General features: G+C 40.4%; 1 protein-coding gene across 1 annotated transcript in view; it reads right to left on the reverse strand.

Annotated features, from left to right (window-relative positions):
• Positions 1–19,602, reverse strand: part of STMN2 (stathmin 2) — a 56,650-nt gene extending 37,048 nt beyond the window's left edge. The window contains exon 1 of the mRNA XM_049854334.1: positions 19,493–19,602. Within this exon, the coding sequence (XP_049710291.1) occupies positions 19,493–19,511 (19 nt within the window). The 5' untranslated portion in view covers positions 19,512–19,602. The remainder of the gene's footprint in view (positions 1–19,492) is intronic.
• Between the last annotated feature and the right edge of the window lie 1,063 nt (positions 19,603–20,665).

Genomic DNA, 20,665 nt, shown 5'->3' on the forward strand with positions numbered 1-20,665 from the left:
GGGCATTTAAAAAGGTCAGAGCAGTAGAGAAACATATGAGGCTCTTAAACTTCAATCCTCCATTCTTGGCACAGCAATTGTGACAAGAAAAGGAAATGAGATGACATGAATTAGTCCTTGTGATCAAAATCATAATGAGAGCAGTAAATTGTTCCAACCTGGGACCTCACCTGACTCTGGATTCCAGCTACAGCTCCTGCTGAGTCTAATGAGCGTTTCACTATATCATGCAGGGTCTTGTCCTTTTTTTCTTTGGCTCTTATAAAATTTTTTTTTAGTTCTTTATGGAGACTAAACTACACTGTGGATAACAGGAATAATCGAAGCACTTTATTCGGTTTATATTTCAAGATATTATTACCAAGCTTACATCTGGGTACCGAGAGATTTTAAGACCCCAAATAAACCTGAGATGACAGTTAGGTTGGTTGGGACTTAAATGAGACAACCAGTTACCAGTCGCCTTCAAATCGATCCTGACTCATGGCAACCACATGTGCTGCAGAGTAGAACTGTGCTGCATAAGGTTTTCATGGCTGTGATCTTTCAGAAGTAAATCGCCAGGCCTTTCTTCCAAGGCACCTCTGGGTGGGTTTGAACTGCCAACCTTTTGGCAAGTAGTTGAGTGCTTAACTGTCTGCACCACCCATGGCCTCCTAAGTCAGACAGGCAGAGTGAAAAAACCGACTCTGTTCATCTGGCTGTGTAATGTTCTCACATAGCAACAGCCCTCCTCTTCCCTCCCCTACAGTGCCCTGAGCAGGGATGCAGCTGCCATTTGAGGTTCCCATGGCATTGCCCCTACGGTGTCTCTCAAATGGCTGAATGCGGCACTGAAGGTATTTAAACCTTTCCCCATTACTTTTAAATTTTTTGCTGGTGGGTAGAAAGATATTTTGTATCCATTCTTAATTCAGCAAAATCCATTCCATTTGTGGAATCAATTTCTAGAACCACAAATATTTTGGTCAACGATAAGGACGCTGGTTTCCTTGCTGACTTTGTCATAATGTGTAGCATTTCTCTTGAAAATAAGCCCTTGCTTCTATTTCATATGAATTCAATTCAGGGGTTGAAGAAAGTGATATAAGACTACATGCAAGGTGGATTAGAGAAAGCAGGAATTTTCAGAAATGGAAAATGCAAAGCTTTTCTCACACGTGCAAAGTAAAAAAAATATTATGTTAAGACTCAAATTACTTTATGTCAGTTAACTGGCCAGTTGATTTTTCCCCTAGAATTGACCAGTGGTTTGCATACTGAGGCTACAGACTTAATTAACTTAAATGAAATCCTACATACCACCTTGAGATGGGGGTGACTGCCTTCAGGTGACGGAATATGCTAATTTACATAGAACCTTGAGAAGAAACAGAATCAAATCAAGCAGGATCCTGTTACAAATTGTGCCACAAACCCCATTAGTTAATATCCTGATTTAATTCTTCTACCACTCTGGAAATTTGTTAAAAGTTCCATGCGTGTTTCTTCGAAGAGTTTGCAGCTAAACTTCTACTTCCTTGGAATTGTGTGAAGTTTCTGTGCATTTGAAGAGTGCCATATCCTTGTATTAGTTCTCAGTGTATCTTATAAAATCCATATCTTTTATCCAAAAAAAAAAAAAAAACCCAAACCTATTGCCATTGATTCACTTCAGACTCATAGCAACCCCAGGTGTTACGGAGTAGAACCGAGCTCCATAGTGTTTCCTTGGCTGCAATCTTTTACGGAAGCAGGTCACCAGGTCTTTCTTCCACAGAGCCTGTGGGTGAGTTTGAACCACCAGCCTTTTGGTTCGTAGTTGAGCACAAGCTGTCTGTGCCACCCAGGGACTTTAGTAGTCATAAATATCAATATTGAATAAACAAAGTATTTTAACTTGGTGTTATTGCCAAATATTTATCAAGGTTCCACTGAACAGAATCCTTATTTTAGTAATGTACACATTGTTACTTATAGAGGTCTCTCTAAAATGTTTTCTTAGGGGATATAATGTGTATAAATAATTAATAGGTGACAATTATTTCAGGCAAAAGCCACAAAAGTCTTATGTGCGAGCCTGCATTTTGCTTGCTTCCGCAAAATCTGAGAATTCCAGGGGCTCATTCAACTAAACTTTGTAAAACGCACGGTATACAATTTACTTGATAGCACCCTAAAAGTTGGGTCTGCCATTCATATCTATCAGCATTTTCTTTTGGTCAGTCATTTAAAACCAGCGTATGGAATGCTTATGTAACTGGTGCAGTGAACAAATTAATCAGGCAAGTCACTTCTTTCCCTGGATGAAAACAAGCCCTGTGACTTTGCTAATCACGCTTAAGTAGCATGTCTTAAGGTTACTCTGTGTCAAAACGAATAGAATGAGAAAAAAAAAAATACATATATATATTTTAAAACAGGAAATAAACATACTGTCAAGGTTTAGAATCACCTGGTATTTAAAAAAAAAAAAGATTGTTGTGATTTTATTTTTGAGTAACGTTAGGAGTAGGTGAGAGCGATGGAGCCTTCGAAAAGAGTGTGAAGCATCTTACTATGGCACTCACAGTGTTAATTATCCTCAGCGCTCATTTAAAGGCAGCCAAATAGGGTGAAAGAAATCCTTCAGGTCAACCGAGATATGCCACTAAAAATCGCTTTTCTGTTTTGGAATTCAAATCATACTTCCTCAAGCTTTGCCATGTCAAGACTCATTTTCTAAGATGGACCAAACCGTATACTAGAACCTTACTTAGTATAATTTTCTGCAAGAAGCATAAAGTCACACACAAGGCAAGTCAGTAAGACCACCAAAGCCTCCGCATTCTGCAATCCATTTTGCACTGTCACTAAAAGGATAAATTCTCTACATCTTCATTTTTTTTTTCCCACATGCTTTTTTGTTTCTCTGGCTATTCTGAAATAAAAGTTCCTCTAAGAAATGGTCATTTTGGGAGGCACAGAGTTCTGCACGCTTATGCTATGACTAAACTAATTTTGTTAAGTTGCTGTTCTTTCTATGCTGAAAGGTCATTTTGCCTTTTGTTGTAATGGAGCAAGTGTCTAAATAAAACAGAGCAACTGAAAATAGGGTCTGATTTACCTGAAATAAGCAAGTACACAGAACAGAAAAACTGGAAAGATTTTAAAAATAGCTGCATATTTCCTTGTAACATACTTAAGTTACATATTTCATAAATTACATAATTTATATATAAATAATACATGTATAATTTATATATAAAATAAATAAAATTAAGAATTTCTGTAAGTTCATGATTTGAGGAAGTACATTGTGAAGGGCTGGTTTGTTTTGTTCATTGGATTTTTGTTTTTTCCCTTTTCTGAGACCTGATTGACTTGAATTGGTTAGCCCTATTTATCAAGAGTTACTTTAAGTTCAGTAGGTTTGGTGAGTACAGATATGCTTAGATTATTAATTAGTTTGTCTCATGCAATTAGAATCATTATCAGCCATTGCATCTTAGATCTGGAAAGAACAGTAGAAATCATCTAATGATATTCTCATTTTATACATGAAGAAATCAGACCTAATAAACTTCCTCTCTCTAAAGGACTCCTTCTCTTTGAGGGTGGTAGGTGGTGGTGGCGGCAGAGAGAGGTAAAGTAAGTGGGAAGGGAGTGAATGAATGTGTGAGGAGTAAATCCTTTTCTTGGTTCCTCTCCCCCATGGCATCTTTAAGGCCTCGGAACCTGCCCCCCACCCCAGCTCCTCGACCTGATGTTTTATTAGCAGGGTTAAAAAGAAGATACAATTGGTCACTTAGGCGGGGGGTATAAAATAGCCGGAAGAGGAAGTTTTCTGAGTCTCCTTAGCTATGGTCCAGGTGGGGCACACACAGCCTGAGCTTACAGTCCACCTAAGTGGACCTACCTGGCCAAGGGAGGCCACCAGTAGCTAGGGCCCCACATTGAAACCCCTCGCCCATGGCACAAAGTCAGGTGTACAAGGAAGAGTCTTCATCTCTGCCCAGACAGCTTTCGAGGGAGGACTGCTTGTGATGGAACTTTCCTGGTTATATGCTGTCTGATTCTCGTAAGTAACAAAAGCTACTTTTCATCTGCTAACGTGTGTTCAGCCTCTGATCAGAAGGACGTGATGTCTTCGGAGCAATCCATGTTCGGTTATTGGTGCCCTTTTCCCAGTGGCCTCCTGGCTATCTAGAAATCAAGTACAACCTGTTAGCACCAGACTTGGAGTGTTGTCCCTCAGTCACGGTGTGGTCGAGCAGGACGTGTTGTCCAATAGAACGGAAGGCGATGGTAAGCTCTTTCAAAAAATCAATATCTTTCTTTGATATTTGACTCTTGCTCCTTCTTCTAAATCTGCTTGCACATTTTTGATGTTGGATAATAAAAAAAAAATTTTTGTATTATGTCAGTGATTTTTTTTCTTTTTCTGAGATCACTGAAACCTTCGATCTCTCTTCCAGAGCACTTGGGACAGCCCAAATACTTGTCTTTCAAAGGGGGTCATATGTTTTAGTCACTCTTGGGAAGCAAATTCCTCTGCACTGTGAATGCATCCAGAAGTGTGATACTTTTTGCTGCTTCTTATGACTGATGCAATATATGTGAACAAACTAAAAATCAAACCCTTTGTTGCTGAGTCTATTCTGACTCATAGGGAGCCTATATGACAGAGTAGAACTGCCCCATATGGTTTCTAATGAGTGGCTGGTAGATTCGAACTGCTGACCTTTTGACCACTGCACTACCAGGGCTCCAATATATGTGTACTCTTATTTTCAGAATTCCTCCAGTTACAGAATTTTCAAGAAAAATGTCATTTCCTTTTTACTTTACATAGTTATAGAATGTGTTGAGACTCTTTCAAGTGATGCTATGCTCTTGGATAGTAGAACAAATCTGAATTAATCCATTTTACAGATATGAAAGTAAGTATCAGATGCTGATTGGATTAAATGGCAAAGAGTACTGAATGTACCACGAGCTGCCAAAAGAAGGAACGAATCAGTTTTAAAAGAAATACATACAACCCAAATGCTCCTTAGGATGGTGAGACTTTGACTTGATTAGTTTGGACATGTCATTGGGAAAGATCACTAGAAGAGTTCATGATGTTCGGTAAAGGGTCAGTGAAAACGAGGGGAACCCTCAGTGAGAGGGACCAACACAGTAGCTACAACAATGGACTCAGACATACCAAGGATCACGAAGATGGCACAGGTCCTGGCGATGCTTCCTTCTGTTGTATGTACATAAGGTCGTCATGAGTTGGAGATGATTCCACAGCAAACAATGGAGTCTTTTAAGAACCTTGGATTTTTTTTTAACACCTTGAGCAAGTTACTTAACCTCTCTGGGTCTCTATTCTCATCTATAAAACGTCTCTCCAAGCTTTGGGATTCTATGATGCTAAAAATATAGCAAATTTTGTCTTTAAATGGAGTATCTTGCCCACTGCATACAGGTTCATCTTTATCAATTGGCCCTAAGGGCACTGTTTTTGTCAGTGAGGGTTTTCTTTACCTACCTTCATCTAACGAAATTATTTTATGACACCGTATTTTAAAGAAAACGAAAATTTCCTTTTCATGTCTGTTATGCAAATTTTTTCCTCTTTCTGAATGTTTATGTTTCGTAGTATTTACTTTGTAGGCATATTTTTAAAAATATTACAAATGTTTCTCAAAGCAACTCATGTCTTGAATGTCAAATTATCAGGGCAAATTCCATGCTTCCATATACTACATATAAAATCTACTTGTGGCTTTAAATCTTTTTTTTTTTTTTTTTTAGGCAGAGTAAGTGATGCATAAAATACAAGCTTTTTGGATGCCATCTGGAACTCCCTTTGAATTCCTGGTACCCAGTGAAGATGTGAGAATGAGTACATGCTGGTATAACTGGCTAAGTGAGATTGGAATAACCTTTGAGTTTTATTTTAGGCAGTACACAACTTGTTCAGAAACAGGCCCAATAAAAAATGGAAGGCAAAAATTCAATAGAAATAAATATGAATTGGAATTTGGCACAATAAGTTGCTGATATTTAGAAAAGCACAACTCGGTAATGCGTGAAGGCACAACGTTTGCTCTCTTTTATGTTCTCTATTTTCTTTAGACTTATTCTGTCTGGATAATGGACCTATGGTTTAGAATATTGCTGACATCTTCCACAGTGACAAGTACTAACAGGTAGGGCAGGAGAGGAGCTTTGCACTGGGCTGTGGTCATGATTAAGCAGTGTCTCCAACGGTTGTGAGTTATGCAGTCTCATAGGGCTGGGCTCGTACCTCCCTAAAACCAGAAGTGAATCAAACTTAGTGGTTTCTTCCCATCACAAGGGGCTCTGAGTTTCTTCTTCAAGGACACAGTCATTTTCCTGACTTATTTCACATAGGTTAGCCCTGATTCCTCTACCGTTTTCTACTAGCTGTTTCTTGCTACTTTTAAGTTTTGGGGCCAGGGGTGATGTCTTATACATATATTTTTGTGCTTTTCCCAGCATGTAGGATTGTGTGCAGCAGTTAGCAGGTGTTCTATAAAAGCTTATTGGTTTACAAGTGTTCTGTAAATGCTTATATGGTTTATTTATCAAGGGTTGGGCAGGGAGGGGCTGTCTATTAGCTGCATATGATTCCTGCTCTCCTTTTGTGGCCCAGCTGGCTTCCCCATTAAGACTAAGTGTGGGGTGGTGGTTAGGAGCACAGATGTTGGAGCCAGATTGAGTTCTGATCTTCCCTCCACTACTACCCTTATTTTGTGCTGCAGATTGGTATTTCTGTGTGTTTTGAAGTGGCTTGCTTCTCTTACTTAGCCCTTATCTCCTAGCTGTAGGTTTGTTGATAGTTTGAAACTTGTACTAGTTAGTGGTGCAACTGTAATTGCTTGGTTCCTAAGCAAAATGGAAGAAAACCCTCCCGCCTCTATCCTTCACAAGATGGATAAGATGACAGCAGGTAATGAACTCTATGAGGAGAAAGAGGAGACAGCTGGCTGTTTCCTCTGCACTGGTTCGAATGTTCTACTGCTTTTTTCTTTGGTCCCAATAATGAATGACTAGATATGAGTAAATGTTGGAACATGGTATAACAAATGGAAGAATATGGACACTGGCTCAGGACCTATTCAAACCTTAAGACAGTTCACTAAGCATTCTGAACATGAGTTTATTTAAACACAAAATGAGGACAGGATATTGTTATAAGGACTGAATTAGATAATGCATTGAAAAACTGAAGTGTTATACTGATACCGTTAGAAATTAATCTTCTCCAAATTGATCTTTTTTCTTTGGGTGACCTTTTGACATTTTAAAAAGCTTGGCTACAGCAAAGCATTATGGAACTTGTTTTCTATCATTCTACCTGCTTCTCTTTGCCCTTATTCTCATCCAATCATTAAACACAACCATAGCCCCATGTCCAAGGAAGACTGTGTGTGCAGTGGTTAGCCAAGTGGGCTCTGGAATCAGACTGACTTGTTTCAAAGCCTAGCCCTGCCACTTACTGGCTCCATGTGACCTCACCTCCCTCCCTTTCTCATCTGTAAAAATGGGGATGATAATAATACTTGCAAGAAGTTTGTTTGGCACAGTCGCCAATCCTGGCGGTGTTTAAGTGCTCAATACATGTTAGCCAATAGCATATTGCTGTACATGTAGGTGCTGTGAGGAGGATAAAGTAAGTGGAACATGTTTCTGGTTCAAAAGCCCACAGGATAGTTAGGTATAAGACACAAAAATGTCCATACCAGACAAAATATACAAATAGCTTAAGATATGGAAGCTGGAGTACAGTGGCGAGTGTGCTAGATTTGAAACCTGGCTCTTTCCTGAGCAATGTGTGAATGGGAAAAAGTGCACAGGGGTACTCGACTTGTACCTAGCTGACACATATAGGTGAACAATAAATGACAAGGGAAGATGATAACAAAGTTGCCACAAGACAGTATCTGGTTATTTGCCACACTTATTGTTATACAATAAATCTGTAAGCGTTCCCAGGAGGGAAAGATCAAGGGAAGGTAGATTCGAGGTTGATTTTGAAAGCCTGCTACTACTTGTCTCACAGTTAATGGTACGACTGTAATTACATGCCCTCTCAGAAGTCGTTTGACTATCCTAACCCTGTGTATTCACCATTCACTTCTACAGTTCACCAAAAGTGATAAAACATAGTCTTCTGGATAAAATAACTTCTTGGCTATTTGTTATTTGTCAGGAGTGCCATCTTCCCTTTGAAATTCTTAAATTCTTTTCAGCTACCCAAGCAGCACACAAAGTTCAGTGTTTTCTCCCAAGTTACATTTTTCTTCATTTCTTGAGTAAGCTGTAATACTATCTGCTGCCATTCATAACCAGTACAGACCGCAGCTGTGTTGTTGTTGTTAATTCTGACTCATGGCGACCCCTTGCGTTATACAGTAGAACTGTTCCATAGGGTGTTCGGGGCTGTAATCTTAACAGAAGCAGATTGCCAGGCTTTTTCTTCTCCAGTAATACTGGGAGGGTTCGAACAGCCAACCCTTAGATTAGCCGCTGAGCACAAACTGTACACCTAGTGACCTTAACCAATACAGACTGCAATTGTGTACAAAAGTGTTTTTTTCCCCACGTCAATTTCATGAAAAAGAAAAAAATTCAGCAGATGAAATTCAGTAATTCTGTATTTCTTCAATATTGGCTCTTAGAAAAAAACATTTTTTTTTAAATACTGAATTTCAGTTGTTCCTACTACTAAACTTTTTTTTTTTTTTTTAACGGAATCTTTGGCTGACAGGAGATGCAATTCCTTAATCTCTGCCTTTGTGTTTCGGCTAGGCATTTCAGCAGCTCACTGTTCTTTTTTAAGCAAGAGAGCTACATTTTCTTCAAAGCTAAGCTCTGCCACCCATTAAAATAGAGTATGAGCTTGTAGGAATTTGAACTGTTTTTTTGCTTTCATATAAAACTCCTGTCATTATTCTGTATTTGTGAGAAAAGAGGAGTATAGCCTATCATCTGTATTTTACGGCTTATCAACGTCAAAATATATTGAGTACTTTTATATGCAGATTGTGATAATCACCAACCGTATATAATTGGAAAAAGGGCTATAACTGTACTTGTAAGCACATATTTCTATTAATATATCTGCAGTTGTGTCATAAATATAATTCCCAGTTTATGTACCATGTGTTTATACAAATCGATATTTTGGAGGCAAAACAGAATGCCCAGAACGCTTTTTTATGTGGGTAATGAATTATCCTCCCTTAAGCCTTTTTAGTCAGATGTCGAATGCTAATTTGATTTCTCAAGGTACCTTACTCTAATAATTACACTCTGCCAACATGTTACAGATTTAAAAAAAATTATTGATTAGTACCTGAAACACTATGGATTGAAAAGGTGTTGCTTTCAAATATGACTGGGAGAAAAATACTAAACCCTAAGTATTCATATTCTTTTCTCAATTAGAGTCATCTAAGGAATATTCTGATTCCACTATTTGTCTCTAGTGTCTTTGCCGTGCTTATTTAGGAACTGATGTGGAGGAGAAAGGCTAAATTGATCCACATAAGAAAGTACCTGGAGTTATCCCTTAAAGATCTAGCTAAAGGAGCTGTTGAAAATGGAAGGGGGAGAGTGAGATTGTACCTGGCAGGGTGAATTGAGAGACAATTATTATTGGGTTAATAAAAGTTTAAGGAAGAGACTCGTGTGTATTTTGTGATACAATTTCCCTTTCCTGCCTCTCCAAGAGATCTCAATAACAACTTTCATAATTTAGTGTTTCTAGAATGAGTTTTCGTTTCTACTGGATGTGACATCTTATGTTGATACGCCTTACTGGGTAGACAGGCTCACTCTGATTGAACTTATATATGAATTCAAAGAGGAGGTATGAAATATGAGAGGGAAACATGAGATGAGAAATATATACAAAGGAAATGTTCTTTCACTTTAATTATCCTTCTTGACTACTGTGTTTCGACCTAGATAAAATGCTTGACTATTAAATTCTGGCACTACCCAAAATGGATTTAGTTGTCTTAAATATATACTGTATTGGCAGCTATGTTATAAAGATATTGGCTCTCTCTCTACCAAAAAGAATTATTAAGTAGTGGTCATTTCCATAATTCCAAGTAATTTCTAGTGGGTTTGTTATGAGATGTAGATATTCATGAAGTGTAACAATTTAAGTGTTTGCTTAAAATGATTATTTTTTCATATACTATTTCATTATCCATCTAGGGGAGTCAGGGAAGGGGGTTAGTATTTTTAGCTGGTAATTCATTTTAGGTTTACTCCAAGTGTAATTCTGGACCAGCAACATCAGTGCTACCTGGGGACCTGTAATAAATGCAGAATCAGTAGTTCCCCAAATGCTGCCGATGGTCAGTAAAGTCTGAGAAGCATTTTTACTAAAGGATGCCCTGGCTGGAATGGTTGATGATAAGGGTTAGTTACTCATGTTTTATATGCTTTTGGGGTATCTCGGTACTTATGGTCTTAGTATATCTTCATTCATCATCTTGTAACATTAGAGAGTAGCATAAAGCTCTTAAAATTGGGAAGATTCTAGTTATACTTGTACATTACCATTACTGCTATTCACGTTTTCCCTACGTACAGGGTCTTGTTTTCTTTGAGAGACTAAATTTTCCAAGGGTGAGTACTGTGTTTATTTATATTCTCACAACAATTCCTCACATACGGTTAGGAGCACCATTGGTGCTCAGTTATCTGTTTTACTTTAATGACATTAACTATTAATGAATTTTAAGTGAAGGCAAATATGCCCACTGTGTGGGTTTCCTCTTTCCCCATGTCTGATTACCCTCTGTGAGGAAACTCTTTATTGTAAGACAGTGAAGTGGGTGCTGAGCTGTGTTCCAGCCCTTGCTCTGAGGTTTACCACATGAACTCCAACCAGTAAATCCTTTGAGTTTGAATTTATTCATTTTTAAATAGAGGAACTAGTATACCATGACCATCCCATATAGATAGGTCATAATATTTTCCTTCTGAACATTTTTCAGTCTATTATGTCTGTCTGCCTGTTTTTTTTTAAACCACAAAAGGAAAAAGTAGATCTTAAGTAAAATGAAAAGGTCTGTAATTTTAAAGTGACAGAAGTGCTGGATTATGTGACCCAGGCATCAGAAGACGTGATTTACAAAGAATTAACTTTGGTATTTTTCTTGTGTTTGAACAATTATCATGAGGATGCTAACTGGTATCTCTCCGATCAAGCTATATGACTTAAATAACACCAATAGATATTTGTGTTGGGAATAAAAAAGACCAAAGATAGCAATGTTCCGAAGCAAAGTTTCAAGGGAGGCTGCAGTAACTCTCCTTGTTTCTTGTTCAACTGCCTGAGGTGGCTAGGGGCCCTTCTTGTTGGAGTCTGGAAGAGATAACAAGTGACATTTTGATGGGATTTTCTGAACCCAGTTTTGCAACAGTCAGTATAAGGTAAACTAAGCACAATTGTGTGGGTTACCCACTAGGAAGCCCAAACTGGAACACTGTTATTAATGAGGTTTACTGTGAGCAGTTTTATTGAGTAGAAATTAAACTTTATGGCTGCAGTTCATAGGAACAAAATCTTCCAAAGGAGGGAACAGAATGTCAATAAAATTTTAATTTAAACATTAAAAAGCTCCCTTGTAAAAGTATTTGTGGTACTAGGTTTAGATAAATTTCATTCTTTTTATCCTAATGTAAAGACATAAAACTGAAAGCTTGACAGTTCACATTACTAAGAATCTATTGTTATACTAAGTACTTGTACTAATGGATAATGTACACATTCTGACATCCAAAGTACAATTATTCCAGGAGAGCTACTGCTAAGTAAGCAATTCATGAAGGCAGTGCTTTACAATCTTAACAACAACAAAAAAAAGTCAGTTGCAGACAATATCCTTGCTCTATAAAAATAAATTACTTTTAACATGCTTTTTGAGCAATGTAATCCACTATTTCTTTTCATAAAAAAATCTGGAACCTATAAAGTTTTCAAAGTATTCAATATTTTAATCTGGAGGTCAATAAAATCACAAATGTTCAAAAACTTAAAATATTTTCATGATAGTCTAATAGTATCATGTGTGGCTTCTTCCCACAAGTACGATTCCTAGAGAAGCTGTATTTCCAGATGACTAGCAAAATGATTGCTGAAATGCATTAATTAACCTTTATGTTCACATAAAAGTGTTTTGTGAGAACAAATGTACACTAAATGTTATCTTTAATCGGGACTAATAAAAATGGGTTATATAAACACAGATTTTACTACTGCAAATGTCTCCTTGACAAATGACAGGGCCCGATTCCTTTATTAAAAGATAATTAAAAATGTTTCACAGGGGATTTGGAGACTTCCCACAGACCTCTCTTGCTTGCCTGCCTGCTTTGGAGGTAAGACAATGAAGAAAATCTTAAAGTAATACTCCATAGTTGTATTAAGTGTGGATGTCTGGGCTGCTGTATTCCTTTTACGCTAAGCTTATTTCTTCATATTTTGTCCCCAGAGCTAGTCATCATAGTGTGTCCACACTAGGAGTCACTGCTGTGTTCTTAGCTGAGGTGTCAGCCAAGTGTTCCATACCTTAGAAACCCCAAGGTCTCTTTACCCCCAAAGCTTTATCACAACATTTTAATAAGCCCCAGGACAGTGATGAAAACTACTCATCAATTTGAAGCTACTTCCTCTTCAACGTTTCAGTTGGAGCTCAGAAAGGGCTAGACCATCTCAGGCCTGTTAAACAAAATGGCGTTATCATTGGAAAGATATCCACAGTGGGTTGAGAGCAGACAAACGAGCAGCAACCACTCCTTAAGGGCACAGATTTTGGAGTCAGATGGTCTGGGTCAAAATTCTAGATCTGATTAACTGTGTGACCTTGGGCAAGTCACTTTACCTCACAGTGCCTCAGTTTCCTTACCTGTAATAGTACCTACCTTTTAGGACTGCTGGATGATTAAAATAGTTAATATATGCAAAGTGTTTAGAACAGCGCTTAGCATGTTATATGTGCTGTGTAAGAGTTAAAAGAGTTAAATCAGTAAATAAAAATCACTTCTTACAGAGAGCCTGAAATTTGTGTCTCTGCCAGAAACATGATTCTTGAAAGGAAGAACAACCCAGTAGAATTACTTATTAAAGGATCAGTCAGGAATACTTTTTGGCTCAGTCTTCAAATTTAGATTTTGATTACCTTCAAATGAGGTTATATGTGAAGTCGTGACTGACTGCTAGTATTTAATGTTTAAAACATACAGCACTTCTGAAATGGCTCCTTTTTTAAAAAAATGTACTAGGAATTGCAAAAATGAAACTTTCCCAGTTTCTGAGAGACCCTGAAATGAACAGTTAAAAACCACCACCACCACCAAAGGAATGGATAACCTTAAGGCTTAATCCAACTTCATGCTGAGTAACTGTATACCCTTCATCAGTTTTATTTGGCACCACGCTTTAGTACCCTCTTTGGAAGATGCTGTATTTCTAATTTGAAATATTTTACGTAGAGTATCATTTCCGCAGGACAGCATTTCCAGAAACCGTCAGCCACCCACAAGAAGCACCGTGAGAGGACTGACATTTGATATCTTTGATGATATTTCTTAAAGACCCATTTTTTTCCCCTAGGCTGAGTTTCTTAGAAAGCTAGTATCAAGGTCCTTTATTGGCTCAAGTAAGAAAATTACATATGTAATTTGTTCTTCAGTATACAGCCATATTCAATAAATTCTTAGTATTTTTCTCATTTGGTATCCAGAAAGAAATGCTGCATTAGAATAGTTGGGGTATATAACTGGGTATATAAAGAGACAAAAAAATAAATAAAATAGGTATTGGGTATACAAAGAGACAACTTTAGTCTGCTCAAACCTCGTTTTAATTCCTTTGCACATTACCCCACATCTCAATGGTTCTGGTTCTGGGCTGAACTCCTCCTTCTGCACATTGTTTTGTAAACAACGGTAGGCAAGCATTACTGATTTATCATTCTTCTCAACTAACCATATTCATTTCTTCTTACACACACAGAGCCAAATTCTCATTTTCATATCACGCTCAAAGGTCTTCTGCCGAGTCTTGCAATATGAATATATTTTTAAAAATGCCATTAACAAAGTGTGGTGGCACAGAACACATCACTCCCAGAAGAATAAAATCCCTAAGTATATGAGTTTGGAAATGAAATAGTATGTAAAGATCGCCATGGAATTAAAAACATTAAGACATAATGCTAGATCTTATTATTAGAGATATACAGGTATTACAGTTTTCTATTTCTGTACTTGATAGGTTTGGTGGTCAGCAGAAGCAATGCAGCTTTGGAATATCCTGCTTCAGCCCAGCCCTCAGAATTTGCATTTTAATCAAAATCTGAGGTGATTCATATGCACATTAAAGTTTGAGCGACACCGTAATATGACAATTAAATATTTTACAATGGATTAAAGTCACATGAAATATAAGAAAGAAGAAATTACCCTGCCAAAGCGAACATGAAAAAAATCCATTTTGATAATCCTAAAAATTAGTCTATGCTTATGTTTCTTTTTCATTAAAAATAAACCCGATTTCCTACTAAACTACTAAAACTATTACAAGGAAATGCTCAATGTTGAAAGCTGGTAAAAATTAGATTCAATTGTCCAAGTTGAAATCACACTGAATTTGGCTGGAAAAGTGTCCTTTGAATGGAAAAGAAAAATAAACGTAGATTGTTGGAAAAAATAGTACCAGCTAGTTTTTGGTACCCCTCCTCAGCATCACAACGTGTCCACCTGTTTTACCTACCAGCCTGCAAGCTCCCTAAGGGCAAGGATTCTGACTTTCAGGTGTGTCTCCAGCGCTAGGCAAATAATAAAAAAATGAGAAAGCAAACAATTCATTTAATTTATTCCTTTAAATGTTAAACATTTTGTCCCTATGTAATTTTGCTATTAGTACTGACCATTTTCTACCATTTATCCACTATAAAACCAAAAAATAACATAAATGGTTAATATCATAACAATGCAATTAAACTAGAAAGTAAAATAATAAAAATAATAATAATAAGGAAATGATTAATCAGGACCTAAACCTACTTCCGGATTATGAAAATCACTCATTTTGTCTTGCCTCCTTGAAAAGTTGCTCAAGCCCTTTTAGTCAACTAGGGTAAAGCATGACACTAACGTATTGAAAAAGCAATGGGATGTTCTAGATAAAAAAATTTTTTTAAAGTAGCTAACATTCGGAAGTAGGTCTAGAATAATCCTGCACTTCTTTAGAGAACTTGATTGCCCTCTAGTGGGGTGAAACATTAATGCACACTCCAAGGTTTTCTAATTTGAAGAACCTGGATGTTCTGGAAACATCTGGGTCACTGGCTAATTTCGTATTCACTTTTTGTCTTGGCAAGTTTCTCGCAGTTTTCATTCAAGGCCACAGATCTGGTGACAAGAGAATAGCTTTCTTTTTCCGAGACCCAAGAAGGAACTGTTAGACAGCCGCTTGGGTGGCCACGCCCAGGTTTGTGTTGTGAGGTCTCACCTGCTCCGAGACCAGTTCTACTCAGTCTTGTGTGAGCCGTCTACCTAGTGGGGTGGCGTGGGGGCATACAGTCAAGTCTTGAATGACTGGGAGCCCAAAAACAGTGGTGGGTGATAAATCAGGACCCTTCCTTCAAATGGTATGGATTTATCAGTGACAAAAATCCTCAAATACGTAATTGGTTCATCTATTATTTTAATTGTACATAAAAATTTAACTTAAAAATCCTGCTTGTTAGCTTCTATGAACTACTCAAATATAAGAAACTTTTCTGATCCTTAATTATTGGCAGGGAAACTATTTTCTTGTGTGGATCTTCTTCATAGCACTCTGGGAGATCACTCCCTGAATCTGAGTGAAATACACAGCCTGCTGCGGGATTTTTAGTGCTGAGAATGAGCTATTTGATGGAAGTCACAATGGGGTAAATGGTCAAATGCTTGTTCCGCAACCTACCCATTAGTAATTTAAAATTGTTCCGCAACCTACCCGTTAGTAATTTAAAAATTTGAAACAACTGAAAGTAATTAAAACTTTTTTTAAATGTAACAAAGAAAATTCTGCTAAGAATATTAATAAGTAAAGCAGAGTTAATTGCTGTAATAAAAATGTCCCCTCCCTTAAAATAATTGCCACATATATCTGTAACTCATACCACAAATACACTCTGAATTTTGTTCATTAAATAAAATTCTTGATTTTAGTATCACAAACCATCCAATCTTGTCATAAAAAACAAACCTACCTTCAGGAAATTTTAACATGCATAGATGAACACTACCAGGTGTATTAATTTATACCATCTACTAGTTACCTGCAACTGCCTATAGTGAGTCCCATAATGCTTATTACAGACTCATTTACTCACCTGGTATGAACTAAACACATGAGATTAATTGGTAAGTTACCGCTGTTTCTCATTCCGTTCATCCTGAAATCCTGCCCCAATTCTCAGCATTTTCACTTCTAGTTACTTCTCTATCCACTTAGAGGTGCCCAGTTCATTAAAGAAGATAATGGGAAATATTATATGCAACTAGTACAATTGTGCTGAATACAATAACTGTTTAAGGAATCAAGAAAAAAGTATCCTCCCAAATGATTAATTGCTTATACTTTGTACCTAGCATGATTTTTAAAATCTATTATTTTAGTATGGCAGAAGTTGTGCTTCTTTTCATGATTTACAAATGCAGCTTATTTGTGGCAGAAAGGATCCTTGTCTTTGTCATGTTTTGGTTGGGATTTTTGTGAACGCGATGGTGGCTACCATTTCACGATCAGTGTTTCTCTGCACAATTGAGACCTTAACAAGGATCAGCAGTTGGAAGAACAGCCTTGAAAACACAGTTCTAATTTTGTGCATAACCTATATTTATATTTTAAGATAGAACTTTATGGAATATATGCTGGAAATCACAAAATCTCAGTAATGGATTTGCGTATTTTCACCCACTGCAGCCACAAACAATTCTCTGCGGAGAACTGTCCACCAATCATCGGCACGTATACCCTGCCCTTAGCAAGCCCCTGCACATATATCCCACCCACATGACCATACACAATCCCAACAGGAACCCAAAATGTATTTGTTTTATAATGTAAAATGCACAACCTGAGAGAATTCCTTTCTGGGGAAGGGGGTAGGAGACAGAAAGGTGACTGCACCAAGGCTTAATCCTTAACCAAACGCATTCAACGTTCCTTTTTGGTAAGAACAAGTAAGGTCACCGAGTAATGCAATAATAATGGTTTGAAATAATAATACTGATGATGATGGTGACAAGGAGTTTGTAGCTGCCCTCCTGCAGCAAAAATCTCTCCGTGAGGGTGCAGAGCCCGGAGTGAGATCGCGCCCCAGCCCCATTCTCAGAACCGTCTTGTACAGGCGGCTAAACCGCGAATTGTGGGAAATGGGGGGTAGCTCAGGACACTGCGCAGAAACCGGTCCCCCAGGCTGCACCCCCAAGGGGCGAGCGCCTGGCTGCGGGGAGGGGAGCGCAGTGCGCGACGCGGGGCACTGCAGGGTTGGCCGCGCTCCACACGCCTGCCCGCCACGTGCGCCGATACCCGGGCGGCGGCTGCAGAGTTTGGGCCTCATCTGGGAAGGGGTGGGGCCCAGCCGCGCCCCGCTCTAGCAGAAAGAGTTTTTTACTAGGGAGACCATCCGCGGGGTCTCCATCCCCGGGAATCCGAGAATAGAGCGTCCTAGGCTTCGCGGGGAGGGAGGGGGAGGCGGGGAAAGGCTTCGAGCTCCGCGGGCGGTGGATGGGAGGCCCTCCCAGCGCCTCGGAGAAAGGGTCACCTCTACCATCTCGCGGCCGAGTGGGTGGGGGCCGCGCCTTTGTGTGCCTGGGTGGGGCTCCAGCCAGCCTTTCTGCAGAGCCGCCCACTTGGCTGGGAGGGGCTCGGTGCAGGGACTGAGAGCAACGCACGGTCTGCGCACACCGAAGGGTGCCCGGGCGCTTCCAGGCACAGGGCTGGAAAAAATAGGGCTCCAGGACCCCAAAACCTCTTCACAGCCCTGTCCTAGCCCCCTCCCATGCCAAGTTTTACAGCTCCGCGAGGAGGGCGGGGTGGGGCAGGGCGGAGCCGCCCAGAGCGAGCCTTCCAGGCTGCTGGAGGCGCAGACTGGTTGGGGACTGGAGACCCTGTACCCGGAATCTCGTTTTGTCTCCATTATCTGTCTCACTGTGCAATTGTCGCTATTTGGCCCTTTCTGACCTCCAAAACCGAAATTTCATGTGGCTCAACTTAAGTTGACCTCTTTTGCTTTATATTACGTTTACCTATCTTTGTCTTTATAATTAATTTGTATCTAGGTTCCAGAAGCGTTTCCCCAAAACCATCGTACGAGTTCAAAGAAGCCTTTATATGCGTCTATGTCTAATCACCATGTAATGTGTTCTGAAAGAAAAATGTTAACCTACTTTCCCCCCTCCCCCAAAAAGGAACAATGGGGCTGCGAGGGAGGGCGAGGGCAGTGGTCGGATCCTTCTCGGAAGCCACAGCGAGAAGTCAGGAGCATGGGGTGTGGCGCCGTCGTCCCCGCAGGGCTGGGCTACTGGGTGTCGAGCACCGCTCCCCGCCCGGCCCCCTCTCGGCTGAAGATGCTGCACCTAGCTGCGGGGGGTGGGGATGGGGGGAGGGCCATGGCGCGGCTCCGCAAAGGGTGGGGCAGCCCGCATTCTGCGCCTAGTGCTGCAGGTGCCTCCTCCCCCCACCCCCCCGGGACCGCCCGTCCGCACACAAAGAAACCCCACCCCAGCGCCTTCGAAACCGAGGACCCATTACCCCTCCCACTGCGCGCCTCCCCGCCCCTGCAGCTGCCCACCCGCGCCCTCCACGCCCTCCCCTACTTCCTCCCTCCTTCCCCTCCCTCTCCCTAAAACAAAGGCGCGGCGCCCCCCGCCCCCTGCACCGCGCCCCAGGACTAGCGTTTTCTCCAACGAGACAATAAGATAAAATTTGCCCCGTTCTCCCCCTCTTCACTCGTCTCCACCCATCTTTCCAACAGCCTGAATGGGACCGCTTTGACTTTGCATTCTTCTTCCTTCCTCCCTATCCCCCCAACCTTCTTCCCCATTTTTTAAACTAGAGAAGAAATAAAGGACGTTACAAAGCACTTTTCAAAATGTCCCTTAACCCCATTTAAGACAAACAGTTAAGATCACCCCCTCCCCCCACGACTGAACCCTAATTTTAAATATGGACACAGAACAAATCCCCTACACTGGGGAAGGCAACTTACCTGCTTCTACCTTTTAAAGGAAATTCTTCGCTTTAAATTTCCAGGGACCCCCTTTTTGCCCTCCCACCACCCCCAGAGCTGCTTCCCTCCTTCCTGGCTCCTGTGTTACTATGAACGCTTTTTTTCTTTATAAAATATCTCCGAAAGCCTTCTAAGCTTAGAAAGAACGTGAGAGGTGGGTTCCAGGGCAAGCCGTAGGAGAACGAAGCGCGATGCCTTACCCATTGCTGTTTTAGCCATTGTAGGGATGTGCAGATGCCGAGCGGCGGAGAAGGCGCAGGGTCCGGCTACAGCAGCGGAGAGAGCGAGAGAGAAGACTGAATAAGGCACTGAGTCTGCAGAGTGGGACCGTGTGAGAGAAAGAGCAAGAGGCAGGAGCCCATGAATAATTATCACGCAGAAGCTCAAGCAGATTGGCTCCCAAGGTCCCCTGACATGACTCCCGCAGAGTCAGAATCTCCAAGCATTAAATATTGATCGGCCAATGGTGCTAGAGTACAAAGTACCAGAATGCAGTTTGAAATGGAAATTAGTCCTTCCTTGGCAGCTCCCCCCATTTTGGGGGCCTAATAGTACAGTCCAAGTAGAGTGGCGCCTCAGCCCAGAAGCCTGCAAGGAGCTAAGATTTGGGCTGTGCCTACCTGGGAGCCAGGAGGCTTGATTTTGTTCACATATGTTTCATTGCACAAACAGATAAAAAGAAAAAAGGAAGAAGAAGAAAAGGACTCAGAGGCCTGAGAAGTCCTCACAACATGCTGGATGTTGAAAATATTTGTTTAAACACTGTTTTTACTTTTTCATGTTTTCTCTTGCACCTTTGACCCTGTCCTTGGTAAGTTCTAGTCTTCCAAGGCAACCCTACATTTGGCTATGGTGGCAACTCAGAACAGGCCAGCATTATTGTCCTTTATCGCCTAGCGCACCTGGACTCGGTGTTGCTGGACTCTTGAGGATCTGCCACTCAGCAGAGGGAGGCCTGATGTTTTCTCCTCTTGGCACAGAAGGAAGGGGCTGCCTGGGCTGTTTGGGAATAGGGACAAGTAATTATGATTCACCTGGGGACTTGGTGGAAGAGGATGACAGCCTCCTGTGCCTGTTTTCTGCCATCTGGTAACAGCACAAAACCAGGTCCTCAGGCCATGGTGGGCTTAGGTGTCTGGGGAGACACAGGTGAGAATGCCATGCTTCCCGGGAGGCATAAGATTACATGGATCGGATCTTCAGTGACTTCTCCAGGTTCTAAGGAGAACTATTTACACCACAAGCTCAGTAGAGGTAAAGGTGCACTCTGGGCATTATTTTTCTCAGATCCAGAGACTCCATTGGTCTAGGTGAAGGAAAGATGTGTTCAGATTTCAGGCTGAGCAAAGTGGTGTGTGAGGATCTCTGAGACC

This window comes from Elephas maximus, chromosome 15 (genome assembly GCF_024166365.1).
Source record: "Elephas maximus indicus isolate mEleMax1 chromosome 15, mEleMax1 primary haplotype, whole genome shotgun sequence".
In the NCBI taxonomy this organism is placed as follows: domain Eukaryota; kingdom Metazoa; phylum Chordata; class Mammalia; order Proboscidea; family Elephantidae; genus Elephas; species Elephas maximus.